The 23,478-nt window shown below is 44.4% G+C and overlaps 1 protein-coding gene across 2 annotated transcripts in view; it reads right to left on the reverse strand.

The window, feature by feature from the left end:
• SGSM2 (small G protein signaling modulator 2) overlaps positions 1 to 23,478 on the reverse strand; it is a 393,993-nt gene that overhangs the window by 102,760 nt on the left and 267,755 nt on the right. For both annotated transcript variants that reach the window (XM_044286961.1, XM_044286963.1), the window contains exons 7-8: positions 15,234 to 15,368; positions 2,562 to 2,686 (exon numbers count right to left, since the gene is read on the reverse strand). In XM_044286961.1, coding sequence (XP_044142896.1) covers positions 2,562 to 2,686; positions 15,234 to 15,368 — 260 coding nt within the window. The remainder of the gene's footprint in view (positions 1 to 2,561; positions 2,687 to 15,233; positions 15,369 to 23,478) is intronic.

Genomic DNA, 23,478 nt, shown 5'->3' on the forward strand with positions numbered 1-23,478 from the left:
AATACATAGACATATAGTACACTTCAAATTCTGAGGGGAATTAAGTCCCTCATTGCCCTATTAGAAATAGTAATAAGGCAATGAGGGCATGGACTGAACCACAGTACAGACCAAAAGTTTGGACACGCCTTCTCATTCGAAGAGTTTTCTTTATTTTCATGACTATGAAGGCATCAAAACTATGAATTAACACATGTGGAATTATATACATAACAAACAAGTGTGAAACAACTGAAAATATGTCATATTCCAGGTTCTTCAAAGTAGCCACCTTTTGCTTTGATTACTGCTTTGCACACTCTTGGCATTCTCTTGATGAGCTTCAAGAGGTAGTCACCTGAAATGGTCTTCCAACAGTCTTGAAGGAGTTCCCAGAGATGCTTAGCACTTGTTGGCCCTTTTGCCTTCACTCTGCGGTCCAGCTCACCCCAAACCATCTCGATTGGGTTCAGGTCCGGTGACTGTGGAGGCCAGGTCATCTGGCGCAGCAACCCATCACTCTCCTTCATGGTCAAATAGCCCTTACTTTCAAAGTTTTCCCAATTTTTCGGCTGACTGACTGACCTTCATTTCTTAAAGTAATGATGGCCACTCGTTTTTCTTTACTTAGCTGCTTTTTTCTTGCCATAATACAAATTCTAACAGTCTATTCAGTAGGACTATCAGCTGTGTATCCACCTGACTTCTCCTCAACGCAACTGATGGTCCCAACCCCATTTATAAGGCAAGAAATCCCACTTATTAAACCTGACAGGGCACACCTGTGAAGTGAAAACCATTTTAGGTGACTACCTCTTGAAGCTCATCAAGAGAATGCCAAGAGTGTGTAATCCAGTAATCAAAGCAAAAGGTGCTACTTTGAAGAACCTAGAATATGACATAGTTTCAGTTGTTTCACACTTTTTTGTTATGTATATAATTCCACATGTGTTAATTCATAGTTTTGATGCCTTCAGTGTGAATCTACAATTTTCATAGTCATGAAAATAAAGAAAACTCTTTGAATGAGAAGGTGTGTCCAAACTTTTGGTCTGTACTGTATATATATAGACACACCAGCACAACCACTAACTCCCCGTCTCCCTGCTACACCTACATCACACACTTTAACCAGATGTCCAGCACACTAGTGTGTCCTCCTGCCCACCTTCCCCCTCTGCAGCTCACAGTGTGGGCGACTACATAACGGTCATATAGAATGTGCTGTTTGTGTCGCTGTGAGATGCGGGAGCTTACACAATACCTTGCAGGCCAGGGCTCTCCAGGTCAGTGGTCGGGAGGTTAGAGCAGTGAAGCACTGCTAAGGGTACTTTCACACTAGTGTTTTTCTTTTCCGGTGTTGAGTTCCGTTCAGTATGCATCAGGATGCATCAGTTCAGTCTCTCTTACGTTTTTTGGCCGGAGAAAATACTGCAGCATGCTGCAGTTTTCTCTCCGGCCAAAAATCCTGAACACTTGCCGGAATGCCGGATCCAGGCCTAACCTTGCCGGGCCGCTCTCTCACACACACTGCTCTGCTGCTGTAACGATAATAGGCAGGTGAAGCAGCAGAGCACAGCAGATAAGAGGATTTGGCTGGAGGAGCAAGGGAGACGTTCGATTGGAATGGGGACGGGGCCAATCAGCCTGCCCGGGCCCCTCAAACTCCCGGGCCGCATAGCAACTGTGTGGTCTGCTGCTATGGGCGGTACGCCAGTGGCTAATAAGCATAACATCTAATGAGAACTTTATAAAGCCATACCAAGCAGACCTCCTCTGGCTGATATTCTTCGGTGTAGGCAGCAGAGAATTTGGCGCTACACAACAGAGAAACAGATTCTAACCCTATCATTGCTTATTAGATTACCGTAACTATTTTACAATAAAGAATTTTTTCATGCAATAACACATAGTGATAGATGCACTTTAAATCACTTTTACGAATAGTGTAGTCACTTCTAAGGGCAGATTCAGACAAACGTAACTGCTCCGTGCCTGTGCTGCGGACCGCAGATTGCAGTCCACAATGCACAGGCACCAGCTGAGGGCACTCCGTTTGCAGATGCAGACTCACTGACTTGAATGTGTCCGCAATCCGCAAGATACAGAAAAACATAGGACTTGTCCTATCTTTTGTAGAACAGAGGCACGGATTGGAAACCTACGTTGCAATGTGCGGTCCGCAGCACAGGCAGGGAGCACTTACATACGTCTTAATGATCCCTTACAAGTGACTATACAGTTTATAAAAGTGATGTAATGTGCATCTATCACTATACGCGTTATTACATGAACAAATCCTTTATTGTAAAATAGTAGCGGTAATCTAATATACAACTGCATCTGCACCATGGGGTGCACACGGGCCACAATACGGGCACGGAGTCCTGTCACCTGAATGGACCCTTACAGACTGTATCCTTGTGAATGGAGAGTTTTGTAAAAATATGACTATAAAAACCCTTTGCAATTTTTATTTTACCTGAAAGAGGGAGTGGGGGATGTAAGTGACCCTGGGCTCAGAAGATATGATGTGATTTAATGGGAACACAGACGAGTACTATGAAGAATAAAAACATCACCTTTTTTCAAGTTCGGAGTCTCCTAAAGTTCCATTTAACAACTGGTTTGGCGTCCACTTTAATGTTAAGTTTTCGCCACTCTGGTGCAGGGACAGATATCCAGGAATAGCTTCCATATCTTCTTTCTAACCAGAGATGTCAAATGTAAGTTAAATAACAAAATAAAACCTGAATTCAGTAATAGATAAATAGATAGATAGATAGATATGAAATCAGATATGTCAGTTTTGTGGTCTAAAAAAGTCACAAGGTCATGGCAGCTGCAACATTTCCCTAGCAACAGTGACATTTTTGTGACATTTTGTGATCCTCGCCACTTTTCACAGTGAGATTAGACTTGTATTATGGCTCATTTACTATGTGCCACTTTTGCAAAAGTCGCAAAAAGTTGCAACCCACATCAGGCAAACCCCTGGTGTACTTTTACACCTAAACAGGGGCGTCGTTAGGTCAAAACATCCGGGGCTGGAGCCCCGGATGTTTTGTCCAATGCCCTGAATGCAGGGACGGTGGGGGCTCGCGGCTTCGCCTCCTAGCTAATTTATTAATTTCACTTGCCTCTGTGTAATCTCGCACAGGCGCACACGCAGAGGGATCGTCGAGCGAAGTGCGCATGTGCCATCTTCCAGCACACCTCATTCGACGATGCCTCTGGCAGTGCGCCTGTGCGAGATTACACAGAGGCAAGTGAAGTGAATAAATTAGCTAGGAGGCGGCACTCGGCGGGGAGGGGATCTGTGGATGACTTTTATGGGGGATCTGTGGATGACACTTATGGGGGATCTGTGGATGACATTTATAGGGATCTGTGGATGACACTTAGGGGGATTTTTGGATGACTTTTATGGGGATCTGTGGTGGATGACACTTAGGGGGATCTGTGGATGACATTTATGGGGGATCTGTGAATGACACTTATGGGGGATCTGTGGATGATACTTATGGGGATCTGTGGATGATACTTATGGGGATCTGTGGATGACACTTATGGGGGATCTTTGGATGACATTTATGGGGGATCTGTGGATGACACTTATGGGGATCTTTGGATGACACTTATGGGGATCTGTGGATGACCTTAATGGGGATCTGTGGATGACCTTTATGGGGATCTGTGGTGGATGACACTTAGGGGGATCTGTGGATGACATTTATGGGGAATCTGTGGATGACATTTAGGGGGAATCTGTGGATGACACTGATGGGGATCTGTGGATGACACTTATGGGGGATCTGTGGATGACACTTATGGGGGATCTGTGGATGACACTTATGGGGGATCTGTGGATGACACTTATGGGGGATCTGTGGATGACACTTATGGGGATCTGTGGTGGATGACACTTAGGGGGATCTGTGGATGACATTTATGGGGAATCTGTGGATGACATTGATGGGGATCTGTGGATGACATTTATGGGGGATCTGTGGATGACACTTATGGGGGATCTGTGGATGACACTTATGGGGGATCTGTGGATGACACTTATGGGGGATCTGTGGATGACATTTATGGGGGATCTGTGGATGACACTTATGGGGGATCTGTGGATGACACTTATGGGGGATCTGTGGATGACACTTATGGGGGATCTGTGGATGACACTTATGGGGGATCTGTGGATGACACTTATGGGGGATCTGTGGATGACACTTATGGGGGATCTGTGGATGACACTTATGGGGGATCTGTGGCTGACACTTATGGGGGATCTGTGGATGACACTTATGGGGGATCTGTGGCTGACACTTATGGGGGATCTGTGGCTGACACTTATGGGGGATCTGTGGATGACACTTATGGGGATCTGTGGCTGACACTTATGGGGGATCTGTGGATGACACTTATGGGGGATCTGTGGATGACACTTATGGGGGATCTGTGGATGACACTGTTATGGATGATCTGTGGGGTTGCCCAGATGGCTAGGCCCTTCACAGTAGTTATTAACCCCATTCAGCAGTCCACCATTCACTGAAGGGGGACTGCTGAAAGGGGTTAATAACTACTGTGAAGGGCCCCCCCGGTGGTTATGAGGGCGTAGCTTCATGGGTGGGGGCGTGGCTTCACGTGGGCTCGTGCCCAGGATCTCTTCAGACTATAGCAACGCCCCTGCACTTAAACATGTAAACCACATTACACTCACTCTACATATATTATTAATGTGGCACACAAAGCAAAGTCAGACTTAAACCTGACATAAAAAATACCTTAAATGATAATTGACCCCCCACAGTGACTACAGGTTGTCATACTACATGTGCAAACTTGGCAGCTGTACTTAGGTCTGCAGACAAAAGGGGGGGCCAGTACCACTTTAAAAAAAATACTAGTGCTCTCTCCTTTTAAATCACATGTAAGGGACTTTGTTAATTTCCATACATGTTTCACAATTACTGGTTGACTGGTACAGCAGTGAGGGTATTCTGGATGGCAATGAATGAGGATGTCTATGGCTAGCATCCTACTGACATGACTGTGGTAGGTGTACGCCCATGGCTAAGCTACTGAGATACAGTCTGGTAGGAAGTTGTGACATTACAAATGTTTTTCTGTAGGGTAAGCTTGCTGACATAACAAGTGAGTTTCAACCAGTTATGTGTCATCACGAGAGGGTTTCCATCTGTTAAACTGCAGTGACATCACAAGGGGGTTTTAGGGTAAGCTGCTGTGACATCACAAGGGGCTTTTCAGTCAAGTAAGTTACTGTTCTACAAAATATTCTTGCAATGTATTTGGAGGGTAGTTGCCTCCTTTTATATAAGCACTCCCCCCATCTACCCAGGCTTCTGAGCAGAGTATAAATATAGCTGGTTCCTACACTGGTTTGAACATTGTAGGCTTAAATTAGGCACAGGAGAAGCAGTTTGGTTAGTATTTAGGTACCCATTTGCAGAAGTCACCTTGATGTTGGTAGATGGGCCCGACATGCGTAAACAGCTGTGACATCACAAGAGGGGTTCTGTCAGTTATGTTACTATGACATCACAAATGGGTTTTAGTCAGGTAAACTGTTGTGACATCAAAAGAGGCTTTTAGTCAAGTAAGTTACTGTGACATTACAAGGGGTTTTCAGTCAGGTAAACTTTTGTGACATCACAAGGGGCTTTCAGTGAGGCAAGGTCCTGTGACTGAACAACTGGCAGTTAAGCAGAGTCATCTGCTGTGATGTCAGAACTGTGTATCACTCATGCTGCTTGCTGTGATATCACATATGAGGATCAGACATCTGTAACAGTTATATGGGTTTCAGCGTAAGTGTATTTTAAGTACCGATTGGTTCTGTCCCCTTTTATTTTGTCTTTTATATTACTTTTAGTATTCTGTGTAAGGACATTCCTTGTAATTATTTATAATGTAGTACCCATCCCCCATTGTGCTTATAAAACTACATTCCTGAGTAGTGATCTCAGAGACACATCTCAGGGTTCAGGGTCTGACATCCACTTTACTACCATGTCTTCAGGTACGTCCTGCCATTAGTACAGCCCCACATTCCTTATAGGGTACCCCGGTATATATCCATGGTGGGTCCCTCGAATTTGGGCGCATATTATCTTTGAGATTTAGACATCGATTCCTACCTTGGATTGATTATTATATTGGTCAGTCTTGGCGCCTATGTATTTTGGCATGTGGGTGATGGCTCACGGGTTACCAGGTATGGTCTCTTGTACCTTGTGTACATAGCCCTATTGGGGCGACCCTCTCGTGTCATACTACCCTGGCTATCCTTGAGCTTTACGCCTTGATTCATTGGTTGTACTTACCTGTGCTTTATATTGCACAGATTTATTGGTAGTTTTTTGGTGTCATTGGCCCTGTGCTTCTCCGTATACTGTATACCATCCTGTTGTCTCTCCATACTTTGTATTTTATAATAAATGATATTTTGATACATTATTTCCACTTGTTTGTTTTGGTCTATTCCGGATGTTGTACAAGTGGTAATTGTAGCTGTCTAATTGACAGAGCAGCCTTTGTGTAAGTTAATTACACATCTCAGGACATACATGATACACACCGGTGGCGGGGCTGAGGTGTATAACTCTGGTTACACACATATATTAGTGGGGACTCCACTTGGAACTTTATCCTAGGTAGGATGTAAGTATTGATTTGCCCTATTTCTTGTACACCCTGGGGTGTTGGTCATTGTCACGCCCTGCCCTGTGAGTGATCTGAGAAGATCTGTCAGGCTTGCTGCAAGTGATTCTATCTGACAGATTGCTTTGTTGTGGCTGTGGGCAGGATCCCACCCCCTCACAGGTTCTGCTCATATAGGGAAAGCTGTGCACTCAGCCTGCATTTGTGGAAGGGGCAGAGGGCCTTGTTATATCCCCCAGGATACCACACTCCGGTGCACAAGCGTTTCTAGTGCATGCGGCACTTCATGTACGGCATCTGTTCGGACGCTCTCCTGAATCGTGTCTAAGGGTAAGCAGGGTTTGCCTTGTGGAAAATTGCTCCGGCCACCCTCGTAGTCCCGGGGAGCTCGGACGTTGGCAGAGTCTGTCTGCATTAGCTGCATATCCCAAGCATCGTGAGATCTCGCGGGAACTGCATCGCTTCATTCATCTCCCAGTTAGATAGGTTTATGGGCAGATTTTTCTCCTGCTCCAGCACAGTAGTAATTCTTACATATGTTGTTGGGCCCTGGCTTAATAATCTTCCTTCCTTCCCTTTGTTAGTTATCTGGCCGATTCTCCAATATATACACTAATGTTTAATGAACGTGTGATGTATTGGGGTAATGACATGAGCTCACCGGGCTACTTTTCTTTTTCACACAGGGTAGTGCTCGCTTTTTTTTTTTAGGCAGCAATGGGCGGACGTCTGAGGTTCAGGGCGCCGTGCATTTAGCGCGTCAGGAGGTTCAGGTTACTTGGCAAGGGCATGAGAGCAACAGATACAATAAGTGTAGGCTGTAGGCAGGATCATCTGGACCACGCAGGTGGGTCACATGTGTCGGCATGTTGGGGTTTTTTCGCGAATATTCAGAACATAGTTTTTCTAGAGTAGGCAGCGATATATCCATATGAGCTTAGCAATCATCCCTAGCAACCAATTGAAAGTTCCAACCACTTAATATTTTAGAACATTTTGTCATTTTGTTTTTACTCTCCAGGTCATGATGCACACACGCAATTTATATATATATATATATATAAAAACAAAACAAAAAAAAGGTTAAAAAAACAACAACAAAAAAAACATACGTTGGTTACGTTTCAGTTACGTTGCGGAAAAGCATTCCTTTACCCGCCACGTTCTTCAGGGTCACGTTGTTAAACTGATATTTGCCTGTCACGTTTCTCAGGCTTACGTAGTTTAAAGTAGCTCTTTTTGCTTCCTCGTAGTCTTTTAGTTAATTTTTGCCTGTCACGTTTATCAGGCTACATTGCTACATTGTTTTAATTGTCCGCATTGCCTGGTTACGTTCTTCTGGCTTATGTTGTTTAATTTTATTGCCTGTCACGTTCTTCAGGCTACGTAGTCGTAATTGTCCGCATTGCCTGCTCACGTTCTTCATGCTTACGTTGTTTAATATTATGGCCTGTCACGTTTTTGCAGGTTTACTTTGCTTAAAGGTCATTTCTGGCCTGGCTTGGTAGCCGGGCTTAGGTCAGTTTTCTTTAATGCTTGCTAGCCTCAAGTGCTTCTATCTATGCTTTCACCGGGTTCGTCTTGCCTGTCTTCTTCCAGGGTAGTCTCCTTTCCGCTTTCCGTGACCCGGGTTAGGTGGAGTTACTAATCCAGTCTGAAATACAAAAGGGCTTCTTGTTAGGGCCTTTTGCTACACCCCCTTTTGATTTTTGGCGTGTCAGCCCCATCGGGCTTGTAAGTAAAAATTATCTTTCTGCGCCTCATGCCTCCGGTATTCCAAGCATTAATTCCCTTATTTCTTCAGAAGAATTTTCTATGCAATATTCATCTATTGACAAGGCCATCCAGCTCATCATTCAGGCAGGTAGGGGGTCATGGTTGGCTAAAGCCGATGTTGCTAAAGCATTTAAGTTGCTTCAAATTCACCCTCAGTTGTGGAAGTTTTACGGGTTTAAATGGTCTGGTCTGTATTACTTTGCTAATCGTTTAACTTTTGGGTCCAAAAGCAGCACGTGGCTTTTCGACCAATTTGCCATGGCTCTCCATTGGATTCTGGTTAACCATGCCGACTGCCCTATGGTTATCCATTATCTGGACGATTTCTTAGTAATACAGCCACTAGGTCATAATCCCGACAAATTGCACAGTCTCTTACAGATTTTCTCAGCTTTAAATGTTCTCGGTGCTCCATCAAAGGTAGAAGGCCCTTCCTCATTGGTAACTTTTCTGGGCATCGTGTTGGATACCCAAAAAATGCAAGCTAGGTTACCAGTAGATAAGTTATTAAAGATCAAAGAAACCATCGCAAAATCAGTGACTGCCAGGACCTTAACCAAGTTAGAGCTGCAATCATTGTTAGGGATGTTAAATTTTGCCACTAAGATCATGCCTTGAGGCATGGCTTTCATTTCCAATTGCTGCAAGTCCTTCCCTCAGCACAGGATCAGGATTCCTTGATCCACCTAGACTATGAGGCTGCCGCTGATCTGGTCATGTGGGACTTTTTCTTGTCTGGTTGTAATGGGGTTTCCTTATTCGTGTCACAATGGAGTCCGGCCTCTCCCACGTTTTTTTTTCCGGTGGGTTCGCGGCAATTTTCGGCAGACATTGGTTTGCCGGTCATTGGCCGCCTGAACTCTCTTAATTAAAAGAGTCGTTAAAATCCTCCCCATTACTCGAAATGTATCCTATAGTCTCTGCCGCGTTAGTTTGGGGTAGGCATTCAGTTCAATTTCCACTTTACTTGTCGGCACATTCAGGGAGTTCAAAACATAGCAGCGGACGTGTTGTCACGTTTCAATTTCCCCACTTTCTTTCAGGCGATGCCAGATGCAGACCAAACAGAAATGTCCCCACCAGCAGCCAGGGAATTGATGATGGAGTAAGAAAACATTTCTCGGCAGCCAAGTCTCTCATTCTTAAGTCATTGTCAGCCAATACTGCTCGTAATTACAAAACCGGTTGGAATATTTTTAAACAATTTGCACGGCTCCATCCTAGAAGCAACGTCAACCTCACCACGTATATCATGGCCTTCTTAGCGTACCGTCACGAGGAACTTCACCTGTCTTACAACACAATCAAGCTTTATTTGGCAAGAGTTCAGCATCATCACATCTTAGAGCATCCGGACTGTGGGTCGTTTTTTGCATCACAAGCGGTTAAAGCCACTTTAAGGGGCATCCAGAAAATCTCCACCAGTGCAGGTCCGGGCAGGCAGCCGGTCTCTGGAGAGCTATTCAGAGACCTTTCAAATTCACTAGATGGCAATCCTTTTGGGCCCCATATCAGTACAGTTATTAAAGCAGCTATGTTCCTCAGCTTTTATGGTTTCTTAAGACCCGGGGAATTCACTAGCACTTCATCTAGAGTTAGAGGTTTGGCTTTAGGCCAATTAGTTTGGCACAGCGATCATTTCACTCTGTACCTTTTCTCCATCAAAACCTCTCAGGTAGGGCCTCCAACTAAGGTAAATTATTTTCAGACTTTAAATGAATGGTGTCCCGTAAAGGTCCTAAAGCGTTTACTGTCAGTTTTGCACGGCTCCTCTCCAGATTCCCAGTTGCTTCCATTTAATAACTGCCCTCTCACTTCTTCAGAATTTGTCAAGCATATTCGCTCTTTAGCTTCTGGTCTTGGTTACGACCCCAAACGTATATCAGAACACTTGTTCTGCAGCATCCTCAGCATCAGCACATGGGGTTCTGGCTCACATCATCAAAAAAATGGGATGCTGGCAATCTTTCATGCTTTGTTTGTTATGTGCCAAACCCGCAGGCCGAAATTGCTAAAGCTAAATTAGTTTTTTCTGCTAAATAAAACTTTTCATATTCTCTATTTTGCTTTGGTTTTTGCCCCCTTATAGGCCTACCCACGGTCATGGCTAAGGGCACATCTCCAGCCTTTATAGCTAGATGGTAGCTTCAGTTCTTCAGGTAGTCTTTGTTAGTTGGGGTCCATATCCCGTAGCCACGACCACAAATAAGGAAGGCTGTGCACTCAGCCTGCATTTGTGGGAGGGGCAGAGGGCCTATTTATATCCCCCAGGATGCCACACTCCGGTGCACAAGCGTTTCTAGTGCCCCTCCCTCCCTTCCCCTTTTTTCTTTTACTTATTCTCCTCGAGTATGCCCCCTTGTAGGCCTGTCATGGCTAGGCTAAAGGCACATCTCCAGCCATTATAGCTAGATGGTAGCTTCAGTTACTCAGGTAGTCTTTGTTAGTTGGGGTCCGCTTCCCGTAGCTACGACCACAATTAGTTTGTTAGTGATGCTATTTATACCTGCCTCTCACTATAGCCCTTGCGGTTTATAATTTCTCCTGGAGTTCGCTGCTGGTGTTTTGTGGATCTCCTGCTACCAGTTCATCTTCAGATAAGTCCTCCTTCCTTCCCTTCTGTTGTTTGTACGAACTAGGCCTTAGGTAGACACGGGTTCCTTCCTCTGGTGCAAGGAACCGGTTGACTTTTCACCTGCTCCCTAGCTGAGGGTTTGTATCAGTTGCAGCAGGGCTTAGGTTCGAGTGCATGAACACTTCTACCATCGAGAATTGTTCATGTTGGTAGCAGCCAGGGAAAGGCTCAGGGACTATCAGGTGGTGACCTTTCCCTGTTCCCTAGCTGTGGGGGCCTAGCCTTCTGTTTTGTGTAATTTTGTTGTGTTTTGTTTGCTTCCCTTTCCTCACCTTCCGTGACATTATAAACCGCCGATACCATAATTTTTTTTTCCTTGCTCCGTGCAAAATGGAAGCTGTTGATACTCTGGTTCATCGCATGCAGGAATTATCTTGGGAGGTAGCAGATCTCCATAATTCAGTTGCACTGTGTCAGAGATCTCTGGTGTCTGGCGCCGCTGGTGGGAACCAGGTCAGCTTTGAACCAAAACTCAGTCTCCAAGATAGGTTTTCCGGGGGAAGTGATAACTTTGTTCAGTTCAGGGAGTCTTGTAAATTATATTTTCATCTGCGTCCGATTTCATCTGGAGATGAAAATCAAAGAGTGGGAATTATCATTTCTCTACTGAATGGTGATGCTCAGTCTTGAGCTTTTTCTCTGCTGATCGGTTCGCAGTTCCTCAGATCGGTGGACGAGTTTTTCAGAGCCCTGGGCCTGATTTATGATGACCCGAACCGCGTCTCTCTGGCCAAATCTAAGCTGCGTAGCTTGTGTCAGGGGGAACATACGGCAGAGTCATATTGTGCTGAGTTTAGAAGATGGGCGACTGACTCGGGGTGGAATGACCCTGCACTCCGTAGTTAGTTCTGTCACGGGCTGTCTGAGAAACTAAAAGACGCCCTTGCATTTTATGAAAATCCCGATTCTTTTGAGGCGGCCATGGCTCTAGCTGTAAGGATTGATAGACGTCTGAGGGAGAGGTGCAGGGTTCACCTCAGCCAGGTGGCAGTCATTTGGGGAATCGGTCCCTCCTGTCACTTGGGGTACAGTGACACTTGAACCTGGGACTGGAGAGGAACCTATGCAGTTAGGTCAGGTCTCTTCTTGCCTTGGTAATAGGAACTCTAGAGTGCAGAGAAGACTGTGTTATTTCTGTGGTAAAGAAGGACATTTCGTTAATGTGTGTCCTTTTTTTAAGCCTCATAATGGTATCAAAAAACAAAAAGGAGGGTTCTTTAAAAAAAAAGTTCCCTTACTCTTTGTAGCGTGAATGAGGAGTCAGAACAGGTATATGTGTATTCTACCTGCAGTACGCGATTCCTCCTGCCTGCCATGGTGGCACTAGACTCTTAAAATATCGAATTAGAAGTATTTGTTGACAGTGGCGCAGTGGTTAATCTTGTTGATTATCAATTTGTTCAGTCATGGTTTTAGAACTAGCGCATTAAGCAAAGAGATATCAGTGTTTGCTATAGATTCCGCTCCTCTTATTCATATTGAGCAGGATATTCATTTGAGGGTGGGTGATTCTCATGTTGAATCTATTTCTTGTTTTGTTCTTAGAGGGAGTCTGTCATCAGCATTTCACGTTTGTAACCCTTCCCATTTAACGGCACAAAGCCGGCGCATGCGCATTAATTACTGTGATGCCGTACAAGGAATGGGCATCACAGTGCGCATGCGCCAGCCGACGGACTGAGTGCGCAGGCGCGGGATCTTGGCGAAACAAGTTAGTAGATAGGCGGTCAGAGCGAAAGGATGGGCCGGCGGAGGGAAGGAAGGGGCGGGGGGAAGCGAAGAAAAGGCTGAGCTAGCAGGGCACCTACGAGGGTAACGCCACCCCTGGGCACTTGTGAGCCCTCATTTGCATATGTTACAAAGATGTTTTTTGACGGTTTTATAAGTCCAGGATTGATGCTAAAGGTAACGTTTTTATTAACTGTAAGCATGCTAGAAAGCTATGGGAAGGGTTACAAACGTGAAATGCTGATGACAGACTCCCTTTAAAGGTTTGCCTGCTCCGCTGGTTCTGGGTTTACCATGGTTGACCAAACATAATCCGACCATTGACTGGCAAACTAGACAAATCAGTAATTGGAGTGATTTTTGTATGTCTCGGCGCATCTATTTCTGGGGTATCCACTAAGTTGGGAATACAGAGTTGTTGGCCATCAAATTAGCCTTTGAGGAATGGCGTCATTGTCTAGAAGGAGCGATTCATCCGATTACGGTAATTACTGACCATAAGAATCTGGCTTACTTGCAATCAGCTAAGCGTCTGAACTCTAGGCAGGCCAGATGGTCATTGTTCTTTACCAGGTTTAATTTTGTGGTCACTTATCGTCCTGGGATCAAAAACATAAAAGCGGATGCTTTGTCACGTAGCTTTCGTGGGGGGGGGGGGGGATTCGGAGGATCCCGCTCCGATTTTGGCTGATGGGGTGGTGGTATCCGCTCTTTATCCCGAGCTGGAGGCAGAAGTGCAGGGGGCTCAAGCTGAGGCAGGGGGAAGTTGTTTGTTCCTTCAGAACTGCGACACAAGGTGTTTAAGGAACATCATGATACTGTCCTTGCGGGAGACCCTGGGAGTAGATCCAAGGGTGGATCTTATTTCCCGGAGATTCTGGTGGCCAGGTTTACGTAAATGTGTTGAGGGCTATGTAGCAGCTTGTGAGACATGTGCACGCGCTAAGATAGCTCACACTCGGCCATCAGGATCTCTTCTTCCGTTGTCCATTCCATCTCGTCCTTGGACGCATTTGTCCATGGACTTTATCACTGATTTACCAAGTTCCTCTGGGAAAACTGTGATTTTGGTGGTGGTGGTGGACCGCTCTAGTAAGATGGCTCACTTTGTACCATTATCAGGTTTGCCCAATGCTAAAACTTTCGCTTGTGAAATTACATGGCATCCCCTCTGATGTGTTGTTGGATAGGGGGACACAATTTGTTTCCAGGTTTTGGAAGGCGTTTTGTACTCGTCTGAGTTCGCTGCTGGTGTTTTGTGGATCTCCTGCTCCCAGTTCGTCTTCAGATAAGTCCTCCTCCCTTCTGTTGTTTGTACGGGCTAGGCCTTAGGTAGACACGGGTTCCTTCATCTGGTGCAAGGAACCGGTTGTCTTTTCACCTGCTCCCTAGCTGAGGGTTTGTATCAGTTGCAGCAGGGCTTAGGTTCGAGTGCATGAACACTTCTATCATCGAGATTTGTTCATGTTGGTAGCAGCCAGGGAAAAGCTCAGGGACTATCAGGTGGTGACCTTTCCCTGTTCACTAGCTGTGTGGGCCTAGTCTGCTGTTTTGTGTAATTTTGTTGTGTTTTGTTTGCTTCCCTTCCCTCACTTTCCATGACAGCCATGTGTTATAACGTGGTACGCAGCGATGTGTATTAGCATGGCCGAACTTATCCCTTCCTCATATTGCATATTTAAGCTAGTGATGTTTATTTATTTTTTATTATTCTGTATGTGATTTGTCTCTGTTATCTTATATTTAATCACACTTAGTAAGTATATTTATTAACTTAGCCTGCATAAACTTATTAATTCTCAAATGATTTGAATTCAAATTAAAACAGTAAGCTACTGTGACATCATAACTGTGTTTCTGTCACATAAATGCTGTGACATTACGTGTGTCAATCATTAAATATACTGTGACATCCTCAGTGGATTTCAGTGAGCTAAGCTGCTGTGGCATAACCACCATGCTTTTGCCTGAGACATCATGTCAGTTAAGAAGCTCCATTGACATCACAAACGGATTTCAGTCAGGTAAGCTACTGTGAAATCACAACTGTGTTTCTCTCAGAAAACTGCTGTGACATCACATATATACACATAGCAACTGAAGTCTGACAAGCTTCTGTGACATCATAAATGGGGTTCAATCAAGGAAACGGTTGTCACTCTTCATGACATCACAAGCGAGTGAAAGTGAGGTAAACTGCTAAGCCATCACTGCGTGTGCAGCAAGTGCGTTTCAGTCAGTTAAACTGGTTTAACATCAAAACAAAGAGCCTAGGTCTCTGAATTACTGGTGGAGACAGTGAGGGCTTTTCTGGACAGACATGAATGTGGTGGTCTTTGGCCAGCATCTTGCTGTCAAATTGGAAACTGAAAATCAAGAAGCCCATATACAGTGAGATTGGTAAAGCAATTAAATAATCACATACTGGTTGGACTAGGACATTGTTTTTTCCATAGAGAAGATGTATTCTGGAGTTTTGGTGAAGTGACTCAACGTATTCTCTAGCAGATGCTGCAAACTTATCTTCTGTCATACTACCACTGGAATGGCGCTTTTTGATCTGTTGAAAAACAAGAAAAAAATCAATATTGTTCTTAACTTTTTTTTCTGGTCATTTTTACAAAACACAGTAACAAATAATAGAGGGAAAAATTCATTACATTGCTGGGTCTTTATTGTCCTACACAAGATACCTTTCTGTAGTAATTTGCTGGAATATTTATGGAACCCCATAGATTTCCTATCCAAATTACCTTGCAAATACTACACTACTGGAAAGTAAAAGAACAAAACATGCAGCTAAGCTGAGACTGCTAGTGGTGCTTGGTCAATGATACCACAACCAAGGTGGTGCACTCTTTATTTTAGGTTCTGCAGCAGGGTGTATGTTAAAACACATTAATACTGGGTGTGCTCCCCCCTTGCTGCCATACAGGTATGGTATTGATCATACAGATGCTGGATATTCTACTATGGTATGTCATTCCAAGCCCTTTCAACCTGGACCTGAAGTTCAGCCAAGGTGGTTGTTAGCTGCTGTGCATTGGAGATCCATCGGCCCATACAGTTCCAGACATTATTGATGGGGAAGAGATCTGGCGCTTGTGTTGGCCGGGGAGATGCTGGATACCCTGAAGAGCATGCTGTGTAGTGCGTACAGTGTGTCGGTGGGCGCTATCATGTGGCAACCCCATGTCGACTAACTGAGTCAAAAAAGGCAGTAGGACTAATTCCACAATATCCTGGACATACTAAAGGCTGGTCAATGTTCCCTACATGAATACCAGATGGGAATGGCCATGGTAGCTAATGGCACCCCTCACCATGACACTTGGTGTTGGTTCTGTGTGTCTCCGCACTATGCATGATAGCATAGGGTGCTCTTCAGCCATCCTGCAAACTCTGATGCGGCCACCAATGCCCCACAACTGTGTTCAGTGATTAAAACAGTTTCTGCCTTGATACTAATGATGGCTGAAGTACCCAAAATAAAGGGTGCACCACCTTGGTAGTGTGATCATTGACCAAGCATCACTAGCAGTTTATACTTTGTCAATTGTCTCATCTCAATCACATTCAGTTGACCTGTTTTACTTTACTTTCTGTCAGTGTATATTTGGCTTGGGCATTACCGCTTGGCCAGTCATCTGAAGTGGTGTTCACATTCTGCATTGGTACAGTATCTATAAGCCAACCATTTACTAAATCTCCCCACCCATCTGCTGATGATTGAAAGTCTTCTCCTTACTTTTCTCCCTAAAAGAGAACTATCAATCATCAGCAGATGGGTGGAGAGAGCAGGAGATTATGAATAACTGTCACACTTCACAGGTAAATTTGACTCTTTTCAAGGCCTGGGTTGCAATGATTGTGATGCTGGTTCTTGGCAACCACTTACTTTTAGCTCATGAGTGACACACCACTGATATCAGCGAGTCTGTACCTATTTTATAATGTTCCAAGGCTTGCAAATGGTTAAAAAAAAAGTAAACTATCCGCTGCCTTAATCAGTGATTGGCTGAGTGGGATTCTCTACCGTTTCCTGCTGTGTTGAAAACAGGAACAGGAAGTGGGGCGCAGTGGGAACTCAGGCACCATCGGAGAACCAGCAGCGGGTGGGGGATCGGCAAGGTGAGTATAAGATCACTGGCTGAGGTGAAGCATCATTTATCTTTTTAACCATTTGCAGACCATGGAACAACATGCTACTTGTGCTGGAATACCCCTTTAAAGAACCATTTTGTTTGCTAAAAACTAGTGAACAAAGAAAGAGTCTAGAGCCAGCAGATCTGTCAGCACAGAACTGGCAGAATATTTAGCAAATTCCTCAAAAGAAGGGAACATTTGTTTCTATGATACATCTAATGCATCCCTGATACCAGCACTCACCCTTCTATACTCCATAAATACATTTGTGTGACTCATACTCTGGCCTCATTCGACTTGTGAAGAATGTATTCTTAATGGTATTTGCTTTTAAAAAAAAAGGCAAATTTCAGCATAGGTCAGAACATATGGCTTGTGAAGTTAGCGTGCCCCGGCAGCTGCTGGATCGGTGAAGATGGAGCTATTTGTTTCTGCTTTATGTGAAATCATATTTTTAGCTTTGAACAATATTTATAGATGTAAACGAAGGTTCTCAGTCATTTCAATTACTTCAGAAAAATTTAGACTGCGTACAAAACGAGATAGCCCATGATTCAAATGAACAGAAGGAAATAGGCAATTTATTTGACTTCATAAAAGTTTTTTTTTTTTTTTTTTTTACAAAAATTAACTAGTAGGTATGAGCTGTGTATAGAGGGCAGATATCTCTATCAGCAATGGAACAACCTCTCCTGGTGCCCAAGGCGGGGGTTTGAATATGTGGTAGCTGTTTGAAGGACAGCTATAAACCAGCAAACCCAGTAACATTCAAATCTGGCTCTGCAGGCCATGCATTTTATGCTTGTGTGTATGATGTCAATAATATGTACAACTGGGTCATACACTATAATTAGCCATTGAAACACATAATCAGATTGGCCGTAGAAATTTAAAGTGTAAAGGTGCCCCCCCCACCGGTAGCACCATAGAAGGCTGTCTGTTTTGCCTACCCTTTGTGTGGTTACATTATGGAATGCCCAGCTACAAGAAGTAGGAAAGACTAAGGCTCCATTCACATATCTGTAATAATGGGTCAGCATCCGTTCCGCAAATTGAGGAACGGGTGCGGACCCATTCATTCTCTATGGGGACGGAATGGTTGCGGAGAGCACACTATGTGCTCTCGACATCCGCATTTCAGGAGCGCGCCGCCGATCTTCCGGTCCGCAGGTCCCGAAAAAAATAGAACATGTTCTATTCTTGTCCGCAATTGCGGACAAGATTAGGCATTTTCTATTATAGTGCCGGCGATGGGCGGTCCGCAAAATGCGGAACGCACATTGCCGGTGTCCGTGTTTTGCGAATAAGTGGAACCGCAAAACACATACGGATGTATGACCCCCTAAGGTCCATTCACACTAGCGTTTTTCTTTTCTGGCACTGAGTTCCGTCATAAGGGCTCTATACCGAAAAAGAACTGATCAGTTTTATCCCCGTGCATTCTGAATAGGGAGACATACAGTACAGACCAAAAGTTTGGACACACCTTCTCATTCAAAGAGTTTTCTTTATTTTCATGACTATGAAAATTGTAGATTCACACTGAAGGCATCAAAACTATGAATTAACACATGTGGAATTATATACATAACAAAAAAGTGTGAAACAACTGAAAATATGTCATATTCTAGGTTCTTCAAAGTAGCCACCTTTTGCTTTGATTATTGCTTTGCACACTCTTGGCATTCTCTTGATGAGCTTCAGAAGGTAGTCACCTGAAATGGTTTTCACTTCACAGGTGTGCCCTGTCAGGTTTAATAAGTGGGATTTCTTGCCTTATAAATGGGGTTGGGACCATCAGTTACGTTGTGGAGAAGTCAGGTGGATACACAGCTGATAGTCCTACTGAATAGACTGTTAGAATTTGTATTATGGCAAGGAAAAAGCAGCTAAGTAAAGAAAAACGAGTGGCCATCATTACTTTAAGAAATGAAGGTGAGTCAGTCCGAAAAATTGGGAAAACTTTGAAAGTGTCCCCAAGTGCAGTCACAAAAACCATCAAGCGCTACAAAGAGACTGGCTCACATGCGAACCGCCCCAGGAAAGGAAGACCAAGGGTCACCTTTGCTGCGGAGGATAAGTTCATCTGAGTCACCAGCCTCAGAAATCGCAGGTTAACAGCAGCTCAGTTTAGAGACCAGGTCAATACCACACAGAGTTCTAGCAGCAGACACATCTCTAGAACAACTGTTAAGAGGAGACTGTGTGAATCAGGCCTTCATGGTATAATATCTGCTAGGAAACCACTGCTAAGGACAGGCAACAAGCAGAAGAGACTTGTTTGGGCTAAAGAACACAAGGAATGGACATTAGACCAGTGGAAATCTGTGCTTTGGTCTGATGAGTCCAAATTTGAGATCTTTGGTTCCAACCACCATGTCTTTGTGCGACGCATCGAGATGGTTTGGGGTGAGCTGGACCGCAGAGTGAAGGCAAAAGGGCCAACAAGTGCTAAGCATCTCTGGGAACTTCTTCAAGACTGTTGGAAGACCATTTCAGGTGACTACCTCTTGAAGCTCATCAAGAGAATGCCAAGAGTGTGCAAAGCAGTAATCAAAGCAAAAGGTGGCTACTTTGAAGAACCTAGAATATGACATATTTTCAGTTGATTCACAATTTTTTGTTATGTAAATAATTCCACATGTGTTAATTCATAGTTTTGATGCCTTCAGTGTGAATCTACAATTTTCATAGTCATGAAAATAAAGAAAACTCTTTGAATGAGAAGGTGTGTCCAAACTTTTGGTCTTTACTGTACGTTCAGGATGCATCAGGATGTCTTCAGTTCAGTCACTGAACAGCGTTTTTGGACGGAGGAAATACCGCAGCATGCTGCGGTATTGTCTCCGTTTAAAATTCCAGATGAGTTGAATTAATTTACATTGAAATGCATTAGTGCCGGATCCGGCATTAAAAATACCGCAATGCCGTATCCGTCCTAGAAATAGAAACGGATCAGTTTGTCCATATGACAAACGAAGAGACGGATCCGTTCTTGCAATGCATTTGTGAGACGAATCCGCATCCGGATCCGTCTACAAATGCTGTCCGTTTGCATGCAGATTACCGGATCCGGCAGGCAGTTCCGGCGACGGAACTGCTTGCCGGATCACTCTGCCGCAAGTGTGAAAATAGCCTAAATCTGCCCACTATCACCTGGAGAGTTCTTATTTTGCTAAATTTTGACCAATTTTCCTGAGGTACTCTACCCCTTTGTTCTTTTTCTTGGTGGGGCTCCCAGTGGTTGGACCCAGGCTGATCAGCTAATAACGGCATATCCTAGAGTTATGCAGTGACCTGCTAATATGGAAGAAGATGCTGAAGAGGAGGAAAGGGATCTCTGGCAGCTCTGCAGAGCAGGGTTACCAACCGTCCAGAAATTTCTGGGCAGTCTGTAAAAATAGACAACTTTTTTCCCATGTCCGTGGAAAAAAAAAAAATGTGTCCATGATTTTATGAGACTAACGGTACTCAACTAGATAATTTTGGTTGTGATTATCATAATTTTACAGCTTACAGTAAATGCTGGTAATGAGTTCCTATCAACATATTGAGCTATAGACATTTATCATTCCTTATGGTTTTCCAAATGCAGGCTGTCTGTGATTTTGGGATAAGTTGTCCAGAAAAGAAGAAAAATTCTGGTTGGCAACCCTGCTGCAGAGAGAACATGCAGATGGGCTGGATGTAAATACTCTTTCGTCATCGGACGGACTCCTTCGTCACGTAAAGTACACCATGGAAGAAGCCATTTAAATGCCAAAAAAAAAAAGAGCGGAATTAGGGGGAACACTAAAGCTTGTGTCAGTTCCTGCTTTTTATAGGGGTTAGGGTCACCCCGCGGGTCACCGCCCCCGCCCACCTCCATTCCCTCCGATGCACTGATGCCACCATTTGCATTAAGAAATGCAAGAATGTTTTCTTGGAAAAGGAATAACAGATTTTCAACAAGATCGGCATTGTTCTAATCAGCAGGGTCAACCCCACCATGCCTGGTTTGATAGGGTTGATCCTGTTGACAATTGAGGTTGCCACATTCATTTTTCCTCCATGAGAGTGAATAGAAATACGGAGCTCTTTCATAACCATGGATAGCTCCACAATTTCCTACAGATTTCAATGAGATGTATCCCCGCAGTGCATAAAATTCCAGCAAAAAAAGCATATTGACTACAAAATACGGACGTTAAACGGAAGTCTATAATGAATTATAAGGATGGAGACTGACTATTGCATTCAGCGCAGCTCAATTTTCAATTTATATAGAACCCAAGCCCATGAAATACATTACCGCATAAAAGATGACTATACTAACCCCAATCTATTAGGCATAATGTAAATAGCACAGTTCTGCAATATCCTGACAGTAACTCTGTGTATGATAAACTAGTGTATTATTCTAAGTAGTTTTGGCTTCTATGGACCATTGATCATCTGCAAAATGTTGACATTTTTTCATATTTTATGTAGCTGCCTGCCTAACTGTCCTAGAGGACTGCTGTAAGTCCACTGACTATAGGCAGCTCTCAGCCCTAGCACAGCAGCAGCTAGAATTTGGTTGTATAGATATAACGCTCTTGCATCATTTTTAATCTTTATAACATTGGTCTTATCTATGTAACAACATCACAACTCGACCTCATTGCCACCGGCCATCACTCATGTCATGAGATGATTATCACACAAGTGACAGATGTCTGAGAATCCAAATATTATAACTAAAAAACATAGACAGTAATAGTATACTGTACGTGGAGTTCTAAATATATGTTTGAATACAGTGTTTCCCAAACAGACCAAACGGCTGCCTTAAGGCGCACCCTGGGGAGGGCGGAAAAATGAACCCTCTTCTTTTTTTTTTTTTTTTTTTTTTTTTTTATCACTTGCTTGTGCGTTGCGCCACCCGCCCCAGCCTGCATGCGCCGTGTGGCCCCGGCCCTCACTCACAGAGCGGCACGGGCCCAGCAGCACGGTCACAGGGACAGGCCAGGGGGGGTGACTGGCGAGTGGCGCAGCGGCGGCGGGCGGCAGCAGGGCCTGGAGCTGACTGTGTCTGTGAGTCTGACTCACACAAATCCAGATTGCTGTAACAGCTGGGTAGGTGATCACTGATGAGCGCACTAGCGCCAGAGTGTACTGCATAAATGGAGGGGGGGGGGTGGTGACTGTGACATGATGGGAGGGGGGACAATGTCTGTAGTCTGTGACATGGGGATGGGGCCAGGGCAGGCTGGGGGGGGGGGGGGTGATGTACCATGGGGGGGACTGAAATGTGACATTAGGGGGTAATGATGTGATCATGATGTGACACGAAGGGGGTGATGTGACATGTATGGAGGGAGGGAAATGTGACATGGAGGGCTGATGTGACATAGGTGATTTGACGTGGTGGGGAAAAATGTGACATTGAGGCCTTGAGGGGGAGAAATGTGACATATAGGGGGAGAAATCTGACATGGGGGAGAAATCTGACATGGGGGGAGAAATCTGACATAGAGGGGGAGAAATCTGACATGGGGGGAGAAATCTGACATGAGGGTGATGTGACAGAGGGGATTATGTAAAAAGGAGGGGGAGAAATGTGACATGGAGGGGGGGGGGAGTGGACATGGAGGGGGGGGAATGAGACATGGAGGGGGAGAAATCTGATATGGGGGGAGAAATGTGACATGAGGGTGATGTGACAGAGGGGATTATGTAAAATGGAGGGGGAGAAATGTGACATGCACCGGCCCTGCTCTCAAGCTTCCCTGGATGTGGCTGTTGGCAGCTGTAGGTACTATGGTGTCGTTCTGCCATCCCATTCTAAACATTGCTAATAGGGCCAATACTCTTCCAGCGTCAGTAAAAGAGGACCTGACAATTATGTTTTAGCAACTACTCGCATTCCACATGTAGTAACAATTCTATTATTCCTACTTGAAGGTTATGAATAAATTGCCAGGAGTTTGCAGTGAAGGTCCTTCTGGGAGTTACCAGTTAGGGAGTGTCCCTGCACAGGTTGACTTTATCCAATCAGTGTTGCCAGTTTCAGACTGTGCAGGGACACATACCCAGTTGGTAAGACCCACATGGACCATTATTGCACACTGCTGGCAATTCATTCATAAACCTCTAGTGGGAATAAAAGATGAGTGGCACAACATAGTTATAAGAATAGATGCTCCCGAATAGTTATTACAAGGGCAATGCAAGCAGTTACTATAACAGATATGGTGGGAGAGGTGACAGCTTCTCTTTACCTATTTTTTTTCTCCAAGATATTTTAATTGATGACTTATCCTCTTTTTCACTACAATGGGGCTGAGCTGCACCTAGGGACTGTGACCAATGAACCAAGCACAGCTGCTATACAATGAACGGCACTGTGCCTGGTAAGCTGAGAGAAGGCAGCGGCGCTACTGCAAGTGCCGCTGCCTTATCAATCAACTTATAGGAGGGGTCCCAGGTGTCGGACCTTAACCGATCAGATACTGATGAACCTAGAAATATCTCAGAAAACCCCTTTAATCATTGTCTAAAAT

Source organism: Bufo gargarizans, chromosome 3 (genome assembly GCF_014858855.1).
Source record: "Bufo gargarizans isolate SCDJY-AF-19 chromosome 3, ASM1485885v1, whole genome shotgun sequence".
NCBI lineage: Eukaryota > Metazoa > Chordata > Amphibia > Anura > Bufonidae > Bufo > Bufo gargarizans.